We start from the raw sequence: 20,023 nt of genomic DNA on the forward strand, positions 1-20,023 counted from the left end.
TTAAACGTTAGTGAATAAACAAGAAATTGGCCTCTTCTTTTTTCCCCCCCTTCTGCTTCTTTGTAATGTATAACAAACAAACTAATGTGCCTCCATTGAAACAAAAAAGAAAAAAAAAGTGCACTAAGCTCAGTTCACTGGTAAAGTCAGAAGTACATAAAAACAGCAAGTCAAAAACACCTCTCTATACTTCAAATACTTCTTTGCGACCCCTTTTGCTATTGCAGTAATATTTACGGAAGGTTTTAAGCCATTGGAGAAGACCTCTACTACAAAACTACAGACCAGAACCCTGAAAGTATATTATACAAGTAAAAGATCATCTTAAGGAATAAAGGTATGAAAAAAAGGATAATCACTAGCCTGGTATGAATTGAAATTAAGTTCCATTTATGATAAATATATATAATTGCCGAACAAAAACTGGAGACATCCACAGGATTCAGGAGCGTGCTACAGGAGGTTGTCAAGTTGTCTTTGCAGTTCCGGTATGGAAACCATATTAATAATGTTCTCCATATCTTCACTTGAGTATTCTGATTTCAGGAGCGATTGAACTTGAACATGTGCTTCGACAATATTTGTCCTGCATGAATAATAATAATTATAATTATTAAAATTAGGACATGCAAGAAAAAGTAGGAAAAGCAAACAGATATCATCAAGTGCAAAGGGATAACGATCCAATTCCATAACTCCTACTGCCACCCTAAACGCCCAATACTCCTTTCTCCCAACCAAAAATGGAAAGAAAAAAAAAACAAGGATAAAGAATCCTTAACTACTGAATGGGCCAAAAGGTAAACAGATCCAAGAAGATAATTGCATTCTACTCGATAACCCAAGTTTTTGTTGTTTACGAACAAATCAGCAAGATATTAGACATGGGTGCAAAGCAATATCTTACTTTATTGGTCTGAAAAGTATTGCACGTGTTGATGGATTCTGCAGGTACAGTTTCATCTTTGACATTATTTTTGGCAACTCTTTCTCAACTGCAGCATTAACCTGCCTCAAATTGCATCACATGATCAGGATGAATGCTAACATGCAGTGGCACAAGTATCTCCAGGTATGCATGCACAACAGAGACACCACAATGAGAGAAAAGCATACACAGATAACAACGGCATGCCTGCAGTCGAAGAAAAAATGAAAGAAAAAAACTAGGAATGAGGCTTTATTCTACAACAGTATGCTAAGAAGCTTAACCTGTTTATAGGTTAAGACCAATCAACGTGACCATCTAATCACCAGATATTCTCAGACACGAATCACTTCCAAACACTAGCAGCTATCATCTAACCATGTTCCGCTAAACCAAAGTGATCTGTTCACTGCAATTTACCTTCTCAATAAGCTCAGCAACCTTTTCAGGAGTGGCAAAAGCATGATCCTTGAGAGGTTTTGCAATAGACGACTCTATCTTTTGGATTTGTGCCCCAGACGACAATGCAACTTTAACAGCTGTCACCTTCACAGACAAATTTGAGACTTAAATTAGTGAATCTTCTTTGACAAATGCAAAAATTGAAAATTTACTGAATAAGTCAGCAAATTTGTGCTCTAATTTCCGTCAGCATTATTATTATTCACAGCCCATCAAAAATTTACTTGAAGACTCCAAATTTCAGCCCTGGAAGCCAACGCAACTTCAACAAATATTACCTTCACAGACAAATTTAAGTAGCCAGTACTCTTTGGAAAATTTCCAAACATGAAAATTTAATAGATGAATTTGCAAATTTGAGCTTCAGTTTCAGTTCAGTATTATAATTTACTGCCCATCAAGGTTTCCCTCAATGACTTTTCCATTTCTTCAGCACACAACTCCCTTATCTATTGTACGATGTAGACCATATTTATTACAAACTTCTAATGATTTCACTAGATCGTTGGTCTAATGTTAGAGTAGATCCCCCTTTCTGTGGATTTAAGTCATGTACAAAACGCCAGTTTGTAGTACAGAACACCTTTCAGCACAATGAGACAATTTGACAGTAATCTCTCTCCAAAAGCACAAGAAGAATTCAATTTCTGATAAAATTCTGTGATTTGTTCTCTAGAATGGAATGAAAGTACTCAAAGATGAACAAACCTTTGTAACAAAAGAAAGCATGGGATCCACAACAAGCTTGGTCACTGACATAATGAACTCCTCGCATGTGACTTTGAGGCTTTTCTCCAATTCCTGCACTCAGATGACATATCCATGATTAACTACGCTGCCCTGAGGACTGTAATGCACGTGTTTGGCAAATTTATTTCTGCTTAACGGTAAAAAATAAACAGAAGAAAACCTTTCCAACTTACAAAGTTTTAACTTCAAAAGAGAAACAAGGAAAAAAAAATGTTGGCTTCATTAGCTCTATCATCAGGGTCAATCAGACTTGTTGGTTCAGTGTCATGTATCACTGTGATGCGGGTGACCAAAAAAAAAAGACTTCTGAATCAAGGATTTTTAATACTTGAAACCTACAATTTTGCAAATAATGCAATACTGCAGGCTAAATCCTTGGAGATAAAATATAGTTGGGAATGGTAAACATGCAGTGTTGTCCACTACTATGACTTATTATATCCCCGTGCACTTGGTGTTTAATTCAATAAGATAAGAGTGCATCACCAGACCTACTGGTAGTATGGGGCTTCAAAACAAACAATGAGTGGTATAGAGCACTACATATCTGATGAATCAGAATTTTTGTAAGGCAGAACCATCTAAGATATAGGAACACAAAGCTACCAATTAATTTGCCTCCATACAGGCTAGATAAAGGAGCATCCTTTTGTAGCGGCATGCTCCTCATGTTTACGGATTTCGAAGGGGGCCTTAGGCCTTACTTAGTTGACTGACAATGACAAAGGCTTGCGATACAGAGAAAGAATACCATGTTTTCCCAATTATTTAATAATAAAACAAGTATACAGGTTTTTAACTCCTAAAAAAGAACTTGTCACTCTCGTGGACCATGGAATCATATTAAAATGCAAGTGGATTTTCAGGAAGCACTGTTGAATTTCTTACCAAACGTGCCTACATTCTTAACAGTGAAGTTACAACTCTGATAGGCTGAAGGTTAAATGTGTCAAAAAGAATCACAACTTCTAGGTTCTACAATTAACCATCTAGCAAGTTGCACTAATGCTGCATTATGGAACATTTATTGCAAAACAAGTTGAAGCATGAGCAATAGTAATACACAAAAGTCATCTGAGGTGAGAAAACATAAAAATGTAAGCAATGCAAGTACCTTCTTGGCATCAATTTGACTTTCCAATATCCGTGGAGATAGTGTCCTAGCCAAGGAAGTCGATCTTGACCAATCAAACAGAGAAGCCTGACCCCTGAGAATCCGTCTCAAATGCTCCTGGAAATGATGCATAAATGCTGATCAAATTTTTCACTGAAAGAAAAGAAAAGATAACAATTTTCCCATTATAAAAGGACTCTAGGAGTCTATCACATTATCCCAGTCAACATTGGTGATCAAATTGTGAAATCATCACAACTTCTTCTACTAAAAATCTTTGTCAAGAGCATAGTTGCAAGTTTTAAGATCAGGCCTAAAAACCATGTCATTTCCAAGATTTCATCATATTCAGAGCTGAGTAGTTGTCAATTTGGCTTTTGTCAGAGCTACCCGACTTGAAGTGCAACTTTGCATATGATCTACCAATAGACCAAAATCACACTTAAATGCCAGTTGTTTTAACTAATTTGTTTGGAAATGCCAACTTATTTAGTACCTCTCAAACAATGAACCTTTAAGTGATTGTCTTCTCTCCATTAATACCACAAACTGCAGACATCATCTCAATCTGGCTGATTTGTAAACAACACCAAATAATTTACAACCTCAGGAAACTATCATCTTCAGTCATGAAGTATTGTTTGGCTCCAGTAGAATATCAAAATCAAAAAATTATCAATAAACACAATGCCCATATTGCTTATCAGTTCTATAACAGGCAAGCAAACTACACAGTTTCCTGATGTAAACAAAAATTTCAGTTGAACCAATTTTCCCCATCACTTGTTACCCACAGAAACAGCACCTTATGCCACAACCCATCAAGTCCCTATTTTCTCACTAAGACAACTGAAACTGAACATGCCATTCCTCAGCTGCTGGAGAAGGCACATCCAAAAAGCCAGTTGCTTGACATGAAACAATAATGATCTTCACTAGAATAGAAGAAGAAGAGCTAGCCAAAACCATGTGACAACAATGTGATCTACCTATAGAGGCAACTATATTACTAGTCAAAATGGACACAATATGAAGAAATAATAGCAATTCAATGTAATAGTTACTAACCAGCAAATGTGAGAAATCAAGTTCCTTGTGCGTTACTGAAAATTCTATATCAAAGGGTGCAATCTGCAACGAAGCATCAGTATTAGGAAAATTATCTCTGCGGAGAAAATAAATGCCAGAAACTAAAGTAAAAAGAACGACCTGCTCCCTTAAGATAAGAAGATGCTTTATCAGGAAAAGCTGTCCATCCATCGAGGATGACCTTTTAGCAATCAGTTTACTAGCTTTCTGCATCAGGAAACAAGCTTGTGGTCAGAATATGAATCTCCGGTTTGTCAATGTATCACTTCGATTTTAGCATCATGTGTTAGAAGTACTAAGTATATTCAGGTCAAATAATGTGCTTGTCTTTTAATATATGATGATGGATTTGATGGACTTGGAATGACTCAATACCATATAGGAATAAAAGAAGTGAAAGGAGAGAGAAGGAGATAAACCAGAGAACAAAGGCAATGCTACATAACTCGTCTTATTAGGATCGCTAAATTGGACATATTATGAGAAATATAAATTAACTAACGTAAATACCATTGGGTGCATTTGGATTTAAGATTATCTGGAAACTGTTGTATTATTGAATGCAGCATTCTTTTTGATGCCTATGTATGTGAAATAAAAAAGGTGGTTGGAAATGTATGGAGGCACGGTCAAAGAATATCTTCCAAATAATCTCGCTTTCTGACTAGTCTAACATTAGTCATATGCTCAAGAACTTTAAAACGAAGAATCCGCCAAAAATGTTCAAGTATTACTGACTAACTTGGATAGATACAGAGCAAAATTCCACTGCTTCCTGCAAGAGTTAAAAAGGAGAGGAAAATGAGTATATCATCAAGGATTAAAAAAGAGGTCAAGCAAGCAAAGTACTTGTTTACCTGAGCTAAGCCAGTGAAAACTGCTGGTTCTAAAGAATGATAAAGCTTTGACAGACATGATATAGTTTTCTCCAACGGAGGGTACCAAATTCTAGAAGCATCGGAATTTTGATCACTCTGCAGGTGGGTGTCATGAGGAGAAAAGGAATTCAAAATTGTTGAACTTATCTATTATTATAAAAAGAATACAATCATGAAGAAATTTTGTTAGCAAGCTAAAACTTAAGGAAATAATCTTTTGCTTTCATTACCAAAAAAAGACCTTTTGCTTTTGTCATTAGACCTCAAGAACAGTGTAATCTAAACGCAATCAATTATAAACGTTCCAAAATCTCAATAAGAAATGCTTAGCATATCCAACTAAGATGGTCCATATCCACTTAGGAGTCATTAGGATCAGAATGACCAGAAATCCAGAAGTATAAGATAATTTTCATCATTACAATTTAGGAAATGGATAATTATTGAGAACTCGGCCAACCAAAAGACAGAAAAAATAAATTTTACAGACAAGTCATGTCATAAGTACTAGGTACCGCTATCATTTCAATCCAAAAAAACCAATTAGAAAACATATCTGGGACAAACAAGATATTCTACAAATTTCTAAGAAATAAGATGATTATCTTTTATTCTTTTGTGGCCATTATGGGGTAAGAAGGGTTATTTAAATGGTCCACTGTCCAAGATGCAATTCAGCTAACTCATGCTTAAAAATCAAAAAAGCAGACAAGATTCATGATATCAAAGTTGAAATTCATAATTGATCATGTTTTATCAGAGAAGGAAATCATCGTTCATAGACATTCCAAAAGAAGCATAAACTAAAAGACAAGGATTTCACAACCATAAAGAATTTAATGGGAAGAAGCTATCGATAACTTAATAGGAGGCAAGTAGGGTCATCCACCCATTTCTCTGGTCTAGAGGGGAGAATAGGCAAGTTCTGAAATAATGCAGAACACAAAAAGCAGCCAGAAAAGCAAAAATCTTTGCAAAGCAATAAATAATGCAATGAACAAGAAAAACAGGAAGTCATCAAGCGAGGATACAAGGACAAACTGAAAAACTGCTATAGAGTTTCATTTGAAGCTCCAGTGACTTATCAAAGTCTATCGGGGAGAATAGGCAAGTTCTGAAATAATGCAGAACACAAAAAGCAGCCAGAAAAGCAAAAATCTTTGCAAAGCAATAAATAATGCAATGAACAAGAAAAACAGGAAGTCATCAAGCGAGGATACAAGGACAAACTGAAAAACTGCTATAGAGTTTCATTTGAAGCTCCAGTGACTTATCAAAGTCTATCGGGGAGAATAGGCAAGTTCTGAAATAATGCAGAACACAAAAAGCAGCCAGAAAAGCAAAAATCTTTGCAAAGCAATAAATAATGCAATGAACAAGAAAAACAGGAAGTCATCAAGCGAGGATACAAGGACAAACTGAAAAACTGCTATAGAGTTTCATTTGAAGCTCCAGTGACTTATCAAAGTCTATCTTACTTGTTCCAGGAGGAAAGAAAGTCATACAAAAATGAAAAGAGAAAACAAAAACCAAAGCCATTCCAATATAGAAAACTTTAACCAAAAGAAGACACTTACGGACACAGTTTCTGTATCCACTTGTGCCAACTGCTCCAGCTTTGAGGGATAGTCCAAATCTTCATCTAATGGAAGATAATTTGCAATCTGAAAACACGAAACATGAAAATGTCGAATTTGAAGTGATATTTTTTACAGTACAAGGAGGAATAATAAGTTGAAGGAACAATCAGAGGCACAAGTAGCTACCTCATCCCGAATATGTGTTCGAGCACGGAATGTCAATCGTTCATGAACATCTGCTAAGATTCTATCCAAAGTTGGACGCAATCCTGCTAATGATTCACCTCGCCTGCTTAAATGTTCTCCCAGAACCTCGACTTTGAGAATATCAACCAGTTCACAGAGAACATCAAGATTTGTTTCATGAATAAGTTTTGGCCGTAATGTATCATACAAGAATGTACATCTGCAAAAGAAGTATCAATTAGGGAACGGAAGGTGTGAACTTTAGCCACCTACATATCAGCACAAGTGCCATGTTCATGACTGTAAATTGACATTGACTCCTAAATTAGCTTATAATTACAAAATGCTAATTAGTTGCGGAAAGCTCCTCATTGTGTATACAAGGACAACACCTTGAAAGTTAAATTACAACACTCTATCCACCAAAACATTTTATGTTGCGCTGATTAATAATATTTAGTAAGGATCTTCATTTCCGTATCCAATCACAGTGCACCTTTCATAGCAACTTGTGAGATAGTTCCAGGAATACTGTTTTCCTATTGGAACTTTATCACTATTTTAAAACAACTGCAAAAATAAGAATTTTTTCCATGAGAACATAATACACCAAGCAGAATACAACAGAATCCGTACTTGGCTGAGCCCAATCATGCAACAGCAAGTCACGGAAATGAACGAGGCTGTTAAGATTATAGTACAGATAGAGAACATGACAATGGCATCAAAGAAGCAACCGCAGCATACTGTAATTCAACTATAAAACTGTCTCCACTAATAAAAATGAACTACAGAAAACTTCTGTACTTGAAAATGTTCTCTTTCTAGTAGAATTCCATATAAGCTTCATGCTTCTCACAACAAAAACTTAAAACCTTTAATCCCAGTCTTCGAAGGTTTCAACAACATACACCAGCAGCTTGAGGTTAAAGAAGAAATCATAAGCGGGATATTATTATTATCAAAAAATTCAAGTCAAGGACTTACAAGAGGAGAAAGAGAAGCAACGTGGGAAAAATTAAAACAAAGATTGATAGGTCCAGCAGGACACGGAAGATAACTCACAGTGGATCAGTCAACGGAGCCAAGCTCGAAGTGTCCTCTGAAGATGACGGGAAAAAGTGACTAAAAAGTTGATGCTCAAGCTGACACACCTGCAATTGAAATGGTTAAGTGAAAAAAATTATATCTTCCTTTTCAAAGTATTCTATTGATAGTTCAAGGCACCTGAAAGAATTAGACAAAAGAGCATGGATAACATGTAGAAGCTAATGGGAAGGAGGTGAGAAAAGGTGTAGATGCTCTCCATGTTACAAATTCCAAAGATCATCAGACATTAATAATCGTCCAAATTCTAATCTTCAATCCCTTCATTGATATCATAAAAGTGACTCAGAAAATCTTCAGTTGTAGCAAGCTAATGGTAGCTAACAAATTATTTTCTTTTGCAGTTATTGCAACACCAGTTGCAGCACAAACACAAAACTAGGTTCATTGTCCTTGAGCAATCTGATTGTACGCAGCAACTCATCAACGTATTTACCCGAATATATATGCCTAAAATAAAATTTACAAATATCCTAAATCTATTATCACTTTATTCCCAATAAAGTAATTGTACTGCTCCACGGGCAAGTTCCATTCAAAACCAGCAACTCAGCAATATGCACCCTTATGACAAAGAAAAGGGGGAAAAGTCAATCATAGCAAAGGATACACTACCTGCATTAGGTATGCACATCCTGATCTAGTCAATGATGGCAATTCCTCTTTCTTAGAAAATTCCGAGACCCGTTGCTGCACTATGCCTTTCACCTAAATAATCTCAAAATTACTTGTTTAACAGAAAATTGACAACAGAATCACAACAAACCTAATAGATGACTGGAAAAAAGCTAAGTAAATCAATTACTTAAGATTTCTGCTCACCAAAGAAAGACGTTGTTCACAATATAGCTTGTGGCATTCTGCAAGTATTTGAATGTATTCTTTCCTAGGTCTTCTGGTTTCGATTTCCTCCAGTACTGGCTTAAGCTGCAATCAAGATTAAAGATCCCAAAGTAAAAAGCATCATGTTAAAATGATATGCTGATCCCGCTTGCAGAAAAGTTGACAGAAAACCATAAGAATGACATGACAAAAAGAAGAAAGAAAAGGCAAAAAAATCACCTCATTTGCGGCAGCCTTGAAGCGTACATAGATGACAGAAGCCTCAACAGCTTCAGATACAGCTGCTTTTCCACCAGCACTGTTTCGAATAGCTGCTTGTACCTAATCAAGACAAAGAAGATATGTGGATAAGCAAGGTATACTAGAGGTAATAAATGAAACTAGAAATGCACAACATAAAGCAATCTCACCTGAGAAGAAGCATTTTTAAGAAGAGAGAGAATGTGAGAACGAATCATTGACAGCGCTCGAGACTGTCAAATATGCAAAAAAAAAAAAAAAAAAATTGGTTCTTTAGTTTCAGAAAATATAAAAAAGAATACAATAAAAAACCGAAATGATGCCAGTGAGGTGCTCCTAAATGTGATCAAAGAAATACCCTATTGGCACAAACCTGTAGTTGCCGAAATTTGACCAAGTAAACATTGCACTCTGCATACTGTGGATTACTTTCAACATACCTAGCAACAAAAAAGACAAATGAAAAGTTTTCCCTATTTCAATGTGGACAAGTTAAATAACAGCTTCAATTTCTAAAAAGACGATATTCATGCTTGTACGTTAGTACTTCGAACCTGCTCACAACCTAAAATAAGCTACAAGAACAATCAAGTATCATGATTGAAATTTGGCAGGCTCATTTTAACGAAAAACAAATGTTCAACGTTCTAGATATTCAGAAATCACTTCATTTAGCAATCAATGTACTCAGGATGCATTGACCAATTTTACTTGTTAAACCTAAATATTTTGCACAACATAAAGAAAGAAAGACATGCAGACTCTTTCAAAAGGAATTGTAACTTTTAAGAGATTATTATGAGTGATGCTAAATAAACACATTAAACAAACAGATTGATATGGCACTTGTCCATGAAGTAGGCTATCAAAGCTAGTCTGATAAATAAGGAGACCCTTATTTTCCACATCAGTCAGTTTGTTTATTCTCTAACTTATTCTCCTTGTGTGCCATTTCCTTCTGAAATGGTAATTCTTGCAAGGAGGACTGTTTCCACTTTGCATCCTCTAGTTTACACTGATCCTCACTTTGCACGTCAACTTCTATTTTCGACAAATTTTTGCTCACTCGTTGTTTTGTGATTATTGCATACGTATTTTCATCATTGAGAAGAGAGGCATGCTGTATATGTGCATGTTCTTCAGATACTTTCAATAAGATTGTGCAAAATTATATTACTTTAGCATGCACTGGTAACTTTGGGGAATCCAAAATAAAAATTTGAGGAGATTCAAAGTATTCAAAGTAAAAGTTCACGTGCAAAGTGAGAATTGAGAAATTCTAAGGGTGCAAAGTAGAATTAGTCCTTGTAAACTCTGTTTGGGCTAATTCTCTATCTTAAATATGATAAAACTCTTAACTTTGAAGCTCAATTAAAATCTTATTAATGTATTCCAGACATTTGTTACAACATCACTCAGTGGTGCAAATTGACAAATTAATCCTCAAATACTGCAATTTAATAGTTTACATACGATATGCATTCATCGAGTCTCTTTAGCAATGGAAGAAAGTTCTCATTTGCTACATTCATGCTTGGAGAATAAAAACTGGTAGCAACCTGCAAACAAGAGCGAAACAAGTTATAATCACATATTGCACTTGCGACAGTCAATAGAAACAAACAAAATAGGCAACCCCACAAAAACTGCATCATGGCAGCTCCACTAGAATCTGTTCTGAAGGAAATAAAGTAGAAAACAGGCTGAGAGAGAATGCCATCTTTTGAAGTACCAGCTACAACAAAAAAGAATAGCCTTATACACATCCTAATACCAACACAGAACAACCAATATGACTCAGGCAGGAACAAGGATACAACTTCAGCCAAGAAACTCGGGCAAAAGAAAAGCACAGTAAAAAACACCTGCAATTTCAATGTTAATATTGAATGATCAAGAAGCAATGCTACTAAGAGAAGAAAACAGCATTGACATTAAATCTTTCAAGAAAAATGTATCTCAGAGAACATGTATTGCTACATTAAACATTCAATTGTTTGGGGTCATATCTCTAATACATAGTGCATTATGTCACTTTTTAAAACTGTCAACTTCAATTTATGAATTACCCTGATATAAATACTCACTAAACATATCTTTTCTGGACAAATGATGAATATATGAAAGACAAGTCATTGCCTTACTCCTCTAAGCAGGAAACCTATCGTTGACAAAGTTATATCACAAGGTTATCTTTCTGTATCAGTGATCAAGAAGCAATACTATTAAGAGAAGAAAACAGCATTGATATTAAATCTTTCAAGAAAAAATGTATCTCATAAAACATGTATTACTACACGTTCAACTGTTTGGGGTGATATCTCTAATACCTAGTGGCATTATGTCACTTTTTAAAATTGTCAACTTCAATTTATGAGTTACCCTGATACAAATACTCACTAAACATATCTTTTCTGGACAAATGATGAATATATGTAAGACAAGTCATTGCCTTACTCCTGTAAGCAGGTAAGCCTACCACTGACAAATTTATATCACAAGGTTATCTTCTGTATCAGCCATACAATCTAATAATATGCATTACAATCTAATAAATAGCAAGATAATTGATCTATAAACAAGTAAATAGTGTTCAAACCTTACATTCTCCAATTCATCGAAGTAATTGAGCTTACTATGCAGTGACTCTGCAAACTCAATCAATCTCTGCTTCTCCATAAGCTGTAAAACATGGAACAAACTGAATAACTCAAGATTCAATGTACATTATTCTTCAATCAACTTTTACGAATTTAATGTATCATCTCGGTCTTGAATTGTAAGACAGTTTCGTTCAATTAAACTTCCTTTTAAAGCGAAACAAACAGTAACAAAAGAAGAACATCTTCAGTAGAATGGGGTATAGATATCGCTTCCTTTCCTAATATTAGGTTACAATATAGTTGATATAAATTATAACATAAAAATCGATAGCTATTTCAGATAATTTAACCGCTTGAACATGATGCAAACAAAAAACATAATGTCAAAGACAGGTAATCCAGCTCATGGCAAATAAAAATGTCAAGTAACATCCTCACCACAGGTTTAAAAAGTTTAAAACCATCAGACAGCTAAGTACTTTGTTAAGATTGGTGCAAATCAGATGCTAAAAGAAACGATGAGTCTACCAGTCTATCACATGCATCATGAAGAGTTTTAGTCTTTGTTGCGACTGCATGATGCTGGAACTGCAAATCGTTGAATAATTCAAGGGTCTCATCCACCTGGAGTCAAAGCAAATATTTAAACATTAACTCAATCTAAACAGCAAGCACCAAGAGTATATTCAGCCAGAGAGACAAACTTCAGTTGTTTCTTACAGGAAGGGCAGAGAACAGAAAATGTAATAACATTAGACGCCAAAGCATATTTATTCACCTGATGAAGAATGCCATCACATGTCTGTATCCGCTCTGTTAAGGTGTTCACGTAATGCTGGTATTTTTCTTCTGTCTAAATGATGGGAAAATCAGGTACAGTTGTGTGATCATCAAAATTGTCAGAAAGCCATGTCAATGGAAGTCAATACTAACCTCTGATTTCATAGCTGCTTCAAGACCCGTAAACCACTTGTAAAACTGTTTCACATAACGAGCAGAGGACACAATGAATTGAATTACAAACTAAACAAAGGAAAGAATTTGAGGAGCTAACAATAGACACATAAAACTAAAAAGTGCCTATTGGCAGTAAGCAAATCAATAAATTCCAGTTGTTCCAAATTTTTGCAAGAAAAATAAATACTCTATTGCAGCCTCCTTAGCATGTTCTTAGGGAGGAGCAGAAATGGAAACAAGACATAAAGTGAAAACTGAAGGATAACTTATTCATGTACCAACCAAGTAATCTGTTTTAAAAGTGAACTCAATTATGTCCTCCATGTCTCAGGAAATGGAAAATCAATGTTTGGAGTATATAAAAATATTTCGAATGTCTAAATCAGCCATTGGCCATGCCACTGTCAGTCTTGATATATCCCATGCTCACCATCCTCATTTCTTGACACCACTATGCTGCCTCAATTATGATTTGAGGAAATTGAGGTATGAGAGTAACACTGGGTATATGTACACGAGATGTTGCTGTTTGTAAAAGGCTGATCTTCCTTTTTGTTACATACCCTATCTTCTCAGCAAGATACAGTAAATGGTATGATTGTGTACATATCCAGCACTTAATGACTCCTCACCTGGTTGGTATTGACCAGAACAGTCTCAATGGTGCCTGAATCTTCAAATGTATTATGCTCCATTGAAATAGACAGACCATTGTCCTCTCCTGTGACATGCTCTTGGGACTTGCATAGCAAAGAATGCCTTTAATTCCAGGGGAAGAAAAGAAAAACATTCCTAAAGAAGGAAAAAGAAAGGGAAAAAGAAAAACTAAGGCATCAGTAACTCACTAAATTGGGTGGAAATGGTCGCTCAGCAACTGCATGAGAAAGTGCTTGAATTGCTGCCTGTTGATGCTCTGTCAATGGAGCATTCTACAAAACGAAAAAAAGAAAAGAAAAGAAAGATCCACAAAGGGAATAAAGAATTAATTACAGCATTTACAAAGTTTACATTGGATTCCCCAAATTTTGAAGTGCAAACAGTGTTGATATGGAAAGAATTTTAAAAGAAAGAGGATATAGACCCAAAAAAGATGAGGTAGAGTATCCAAAATTAACATGATAACACATATCCGGAAAAAAAGCAGCATATAAATAGTACCAAAAACTTAAATTGTGTGGCATAAATAAGGTCTCCAAAATACAAGTAAATGTACCGACAGATAAAGATTTAATGAAAAGGGAAAAGGAGGCGTCTTGACATCTTATTACTCGTTAAGGTGAAAGTTTGGAAATTTCTAAAACTAGACACATGCAAGTGCTCATATGAATACTGAATTTATAGATACTATCATTGATTACCGGGTAGGCACCGAACCTACGACCAATAGGTTAACAGCCAGCCGCTCTACAATCAGAATGGAAATGTTTGAAGGGGTACATTAGAAATATCAATTTCTGCCCTTAGTTTCAAACATAAAATTCGGGAATTCCATTCCCTTCTATACTCCGAAAAAGAAAATAATGTGACACTGAAGCGTAACACACATGCCAAAATTTCTTGCTTTCTGTAACTCCAAAAGCAGCAGGTAGCATCTAACCTTGTAAAAATATCTAATTTGGCAGCCCAACGAACACAGGGGGTTTCAAATAACACTCAAAAAAATAAAGTCAAATAGATACAGCACTTCTCACTGTTTCGATTTCCATATAAAATGCTAATGTTGTTCAACAATCATCCCATGACACCATTATTGTACCTAACAAGAAGCTCTAAGAGTTACAATTACCGCGCCCACGATAAAAACATGAGGATCAGAAAAACCTAGATCAAGAACCACCTGCAAGTTCATTTCCAGAAATCAACCGAAATTGACAATGTACACCCACACGGATCTCCACTTTTTATCTTTCCTTACATTGTCATAAATAAAACAATCACATAGATCTAAAATCCAGAAGCCATATTCAACGGAACAATTTGAGCAAAATACGAATCCAAATACTTAATTGAGGCACAGATGGAAGAACTGTTGGAAGTGAACAAGAAGAGGAATAGCAAGAGGACAAAAAGGCTTACGTGTTCCCAAGTAGAAGCAAAGTTATAGCCTTTGGAAACTGCGCCTGATTTCGGAACTGCAACGCCGGCTTTTGATGGCGGCGAAGTCGACGTCGTCGTTGCCGCCATTCTTTTCTTCTATTGCAGATTTTGTTTGTATCGTGAGTTTCAATTTAAGCAAAAGAATGCATTTTAGAACAGAAGAGGAAGAAGAATTTGACTCGTCGAGCAACGGCCAACACGGGCGCTGCCGCCGTGCTTCCCCCGTGTCGTTGAGCTTACTCAAAAGGGGCACAAAAGGGACGACTGACGAGGGAGGGAGCTTTCTAGCCTTGTACTACTAGCTAGCTTAGCTAGTTAGTTTTTGAAGATTTCAGATTTATGGGTGCATTGGTTGGTTGTACCATGTGCTTCTGTATATGGACATTATAGTTTAGTTCGATCTGTAAATTTGTACGCTTCTTTTAAAATAAAATACTCGTAATACTTAGTATTTGAAATTGTTTTCTTTCGGCAAAATTTAGAATAATTGTACTTGGATTGGAGGTTAATTGGAAAAAATATTTTAGAATAATATTTTTTTATGATGTGATGTATATGAAATGAAAAATTAAAAAAATAAAAAAACAATTAGAAAATACATCTATGATGTAATTAAAAAAATTTTTACAGATAATTTTATGTTCAAACAAACGTGTTTATGATGCAATTAAAAGTTATTTTTTTTTTTTATATAATAACTCATATCCATAAGGTAGTTGTAAAGATACTTGAGATGATTATAAACATTCAAATTGATCTAAAGTCCTCTCATTTCTTGGTTGTATATAATTTCAGTTAGATATTTACAAATTATCTGAATTTAGCCCCAAATATTATATAATTTTTAAGTCAGACAAACGATATCCTAATTTTATGAACATCCTACTATTTTAACTGGCATAGCAAAGTGAATTCCAATAGTTATGGACAGTAACATGCTACCTTTGTTAATGTCATTCAATCAAAGCTGGTCCTTTTGTTTGTACTAGATAAAGCTTCAAGGAGAAGCGTCGAGGTTAGCAGAGCACAGCCGCAGTTGCGCTTGGTCGGAAAGTACACTTCAGTAGAGGCGCCCCGCGTTGTCTCGTATATCTTGGTTGCACGAGAGTACTCTGTTTCTGTCTTTCTTATTTTCATTCGGGCAAAACACCTTTTTATCTTGATACGTACTATACTACTATTTACTGATCTCGAGCATTTAGTAGCAGAAGAAACTTGACCGTGTTACAGAAGACCGACAAGTAATGAAGAACAGCAAATAGCATTTACAAGGACAAATCTGCAAGATTTTCAATTTGCCTTCTTGTAGTTACAAGTAAAAATCAGCGCCAAGATGCAGAAGCATAACAAACGTGAATATGCTCTTCTCATGGGCTGAATTGTTTCTACCTGTATCCCTTCTTGTAAACTGATTCACAAACTGAAATGATACAAAAACAGATCCTTTTTCCCCCCCAAAAAAAAAAATCTTAAAAAGTGACAGAAACTGTACCTTTTACAATAGAAGGCACAAAGCTAGACTGAAAAGTAAGATCTTTGGCAACGTTCAATAAAGAGGATCAGTCCTTGACATCAGTTACGCCTTCAGGAGAAATTTGAAACCTCGCTTCAGCTTCAGCTAAGCATGGAGAGCTAATTACTTTACAAATGCGCTCCTCAGCTCTTCCCTTTCTAAGAGCAAGCCTGTCAGTAGGATACCAAGACGTTTTTAATTCTTCAGCGGTGTATCAGCAAAAAATCACTAGAAGCATATGCATACCTTGTTGTTGTAGCATGGGCCATGATGTTACCACCGATAGGTTTGATTTGTGGCCCAGCAAAAATGGCTGAACCATCCACTTGGGCAACAACTTGGTTGGTAATCACAACAGCCACACCAAACTGCAAGCAGAACTAGGCTGTTGAATGAGTATCAAGTCTTCAACAGTTGAGCACGAAACTCCAACTGAAGCTAAGGTTTAGACAGGCCCCTAGAACGACCTCTGAAGTCAAAAGTGGATAAAGAACTGTACCTCATCTGCTAATTTCTGAAGGCTCCTCAAGAACTTTGCTAAATGCATTTGCCTGGCTGACAACTCTCCCCTCCCAGAAAAATCTGTCCTATAAAGGGCTGTGGCACTATCCACAATCATAAGAGCAAATCTGTATCATAAAAACACCAAAATTAATTCTGTTCCAAACTTAACCAAAATCTGATGGTTCATGTAGCAAGAGATGTTTTAACATCAAAAACTAGTAGGACAATCAGGTTAGAATTATCACAGAAAAAAGCAAACCAAATTCCACCTTATATTCTATTTTGTGCTAAGAAAGATGGAAGAAAGCAAGAATTGGATGAAAAGAAAAAGAAAAAGAAAGGGCCAAGAAATTGTGTAAAACTGTAACCAAACAAAAACCCAGAATACCTGGTTTCTACCATCATTGAAGCTGCTTCAAGCAAAAGCCTTGACTGATGATCAGTGTTATATGCTCGAGCATAGGCCACATTCTCCAGGACATCAGCACCATTCAATCCAAACCTGCAATATTGAACCAACAATGGTCAATAGAAGTCAAAACTAAAAAATGAAAGAAAGTATTATACAAGACGTTTATCTCAAAGTTCTACATAAACCTGTCAGCAATCTGTAGAAGTCTCTGTGGCCTGAATGTTCCCTCAGCATCAATATACATTGCTTTCCCCTCACCACCCCCTTGATCTAGTGGAAGCTGCAATACCCAGACAAGTGTTCATCTGATGCCAATTATATCAACGGAAAATGATACTGGATAGTAGTCTACAAATATTGATGGCGAGTCCAACATCATATTGTTGCACCTTTTACTTGTGCTAGTATAACAAAAAGTTCAAATCAAGAGGGAAATTACATGACTAGGTGTGTCTGAGTGTTAGATGTTGAGTAAAGACATGATCATCTTACTTGGCAAGTGACACAGAGTGTATGACATAGTTGAGTCTTTCCAGAACGAAACTCCCCATATATCTCAGTTATGGATCCAGTTTCAATTCCTCCTGTGCAATTCAAATGGTATCATGTTAAATGACTACAAATGGTCATAACTAAGATTAATGGTAATCTACCTTCTAATATTTTGTCAAGTTCTTTTGATCCAGTAGCAATCTGAATGATTTCAAGCCTCTGAGCATGGAGTTGGCTGGCACTGGTGAAACCCAAAGGCACCAACTTTGAAGCTGTTGACAAGCAATTGAAGAGAATTACAACTCATCATAGGCAAAATGAGTCCCCCCATTGTGTTCAAGAGGTATATCCATTCGCTAGTGGCAAAAAATGTGCCCGTGAAAATAAACATTGCAGCATTAAAGAAAGAAGGGAACATGCCTGCCTCAATTATCTTATCAACTTTAGCTTCGCTAATTCCTTTTATTTGCAAAAGCTCCTTCCTTGGAGAGTATGCAACAGATTCAACAGTGCAGAGACCAGCATCTTTAAGCTTTTTTATGTCAAGAGCAGCAATTCCAGATGCCTAAAATTGGGGGACAAAAAAAATCCAAAAGAGCAATATGACCGATCAGTAAAACCTTTCAGCTACTAATAGCATAAGTTCACAACATCAGACCACTCTCTTCCAACAGAAAGCATCAAGCAGAATATACAGAAATCTTAGACTAACAACGAAACAATAACCGAGAAATGCCTCTATTTCGTTGAAGAATAGTCATCAATATACAGATGCATCTGCGCTAGATTGCCACCAGTGACAATGTCTTAATAAGCTAAATAACTAATTGGAAGCCTGGTTGAAGAAAATTCATAGATATGCCGGGTACGGTGTCATCTACGAGAAGATGATATACCACGCAGATGCTTCTATGGGCCCATTATTTACAAGGAATAGCTCAAGGTTCATGGTAGTGCAAGCCCCAAAAAAAAAAAAAAGGGATTTAGTCGACAATCTTGAAAGGGAAAAAACAAACAACAACAAAAAAGAATTTCAAGATGCATGTGACACAAATAGGAAATCTAGGGTTTGGAATGTTATCTGAGAAGCTCGCCAGAACACAATGAAACATCACAAAACATTCAGAACTAGCTAACTGGGGCATAATAGGGAACCCTACTTGCAAACCCTGATGAAAGCTACTGTAATCTAAAAATAAATTAAAAAAATACAATGCCCAATTCAAAACTTGAGACAACGCAACTAATTTAGACCCAAAAAATAAAAAGAAAACGTAGAACTTGGTTATTGGTATAACAAAACCTAGAAAAGCCAATAAAGAAAACCCTTTTCGGAGGATTAGAAGAAACCCCAATTGAACAAACTAAAGGAATACGATCAAAAGCTGAAATTTTTATCAAGAAATCTATAATAAGAACAGGTTTATGTCTTTTTGTTCTTCTAACTGGGGGAAGGCATTGGACCTGAAGCTGTTCAACTGGGAAAGGTCCATGCTGAACGTCATCTAGTTCATCGTGTTGTTCTTGCACCATTTTCTGCTTTCTCTGCTGCTCCATTGCTGCTGATTGATGTTCCAGAGACGGAGAGAGACGGAGTAGTGGTGGGACAGAACTGGGGTGTGGGAAAGAACACAGTAATATGTGTTTCAAAAGATTTGGGAGGCGCCAAAATCTGGCGTGCCAGATTGACAGCTTACAGGAAAAGCTAAGGATTAGAGGGCTAAAGATTTGGGCCTTGGGAGGCGCAAAAATCCAGCGTGCCAGAAGGAAAGCTTACAAGAAAAGCTGAGGGTCGGTGGTCTAAGGATTTGGGCCCAATTTGTTCCTAGCCAAAACTCAATTTTAGTTCCAACAAGCCTAGGGTCTTCATATTCGGGATCAGTGAGATTAATTAATGTGGCATTTAGGCCTAATTAATCTCACTGTGGGTGGAGTAAAAATCTGGAACTAACCGGAACATTTTTTTTTTAATGCCACAGTGGCAAAATTAACCCCAACTTAGGGATGGAGAGATTGATTATTTATTTATTTATATATATATATATATATATTTTTTTTTTTTTGACAAAGCAAAGACCGAAATCTTATCACTTGTTACACAAAGCCTTCTTGTAAATTACTATCACCGTTAAATGTCAGGCTTACCGGTAAATTTCGTTCTCTCATCTTGAGGTCTTCATATCCAATAATCGGAAATTTGTCGCTCAATTTTCTACACATTTCGAATAAAGATTCAGGGAACTGCAAATAACAGAAATGAGGTCTGCA

At 36.0% G+C, this 20,023-nt stretch overlaps 2 protein-coding genes across 2 annotated transcripts; both read right to left on the reverse strand.

Annotated features, from left to right (window-relative positions):
* Positions 1–108: 108 nt before the first annotated feature.
* LOC113775968 (conserved oligomeric Golgi complex subunit 3) lies at positions 109–15,115 on the reverse strand. The gene is made up of 25 exons (XM_027321031.1): positions 14,814–15,115; positions 13,583–13,666; positions 13,370–13,477; positions 12,714–12,758; positions 12,559–12,633; positions 12,309–12,404; positions 11,782–11,859; positions 10,651–10,736; positions 9,551–9,617; positions 9,348–9,410; positions 9,157–9,258; positions 8,917–9,021; positions 8,710–8,802; positions 8,053–8,141; positions 6,988–7,207; positions 6,799–6,885; positions 5,201–5,317; positions 5,086–5,118; positions 4,464–4,550; positions 4,323–4,385; positions 3,255–3,371; positions 2,099–2,191; positions 1,349–1,474; positions 908–1,008; positions 109–586 (listed from the first exon to the last, which is right to left on the reverse strand). The coding sequence occupies exons 1-25, from the start codon at positions 14,919–14,921 to the stop codon at positions 454–456; spliced, it is 2,376 nt and encodes a 791-aa protein (XP_027176832.1). The 5' UTR covers positions 14,922–15,115; the 3' UTR covers positions 109–453.
* A 964-nt stretch (positions 15,116–16,079) lies between these two features.
* Positions 16,080–19,342, reverse strand: LOC113776048 (DNA repair protein RAD51 homolog). Its single transcript, XM_027321117.1, has 9 exons — positions 19,220–19,342; positions 18,176–18,320; positions 17,917–18,027; positions 17,756–17,847; positions 17,449–17,543; positions 17,240–17,353; positions 16,847–16,976; positions 16,594–16,715; positions 16,080–16,517 (listed from the first exon to the last, which is right to left on the reverse strand). Exons 1-9 carry the CDS (start codon positions 19,310–19,312, stop codon positions 16,394–16,396), a joined length of 1,026 nt encoding a protein of 341 aa, XP_027176918.1. The 5' UTR covers positions 19,313–19,342; the 3' UTR covers positions 16,080–16,393.
* Positions 19,343–20,023: the final 681 nt, after the last annotated feature.

Source organism: Coffea eugenioides, chromosome 6 (assembly GCF_003713205.1).
Source record: "Coffea eugenioides isolate CCC68of chromosome 6, Ceug_1.0, whole genome shotgun sequence".
Classification (NCBI taxonomy): Eukaryota; Viridiplantae; Streptophyta; class Magnoliopsida; order Gentianales; family Rubiaceae; genus Coffea; species Coffea eugenioides.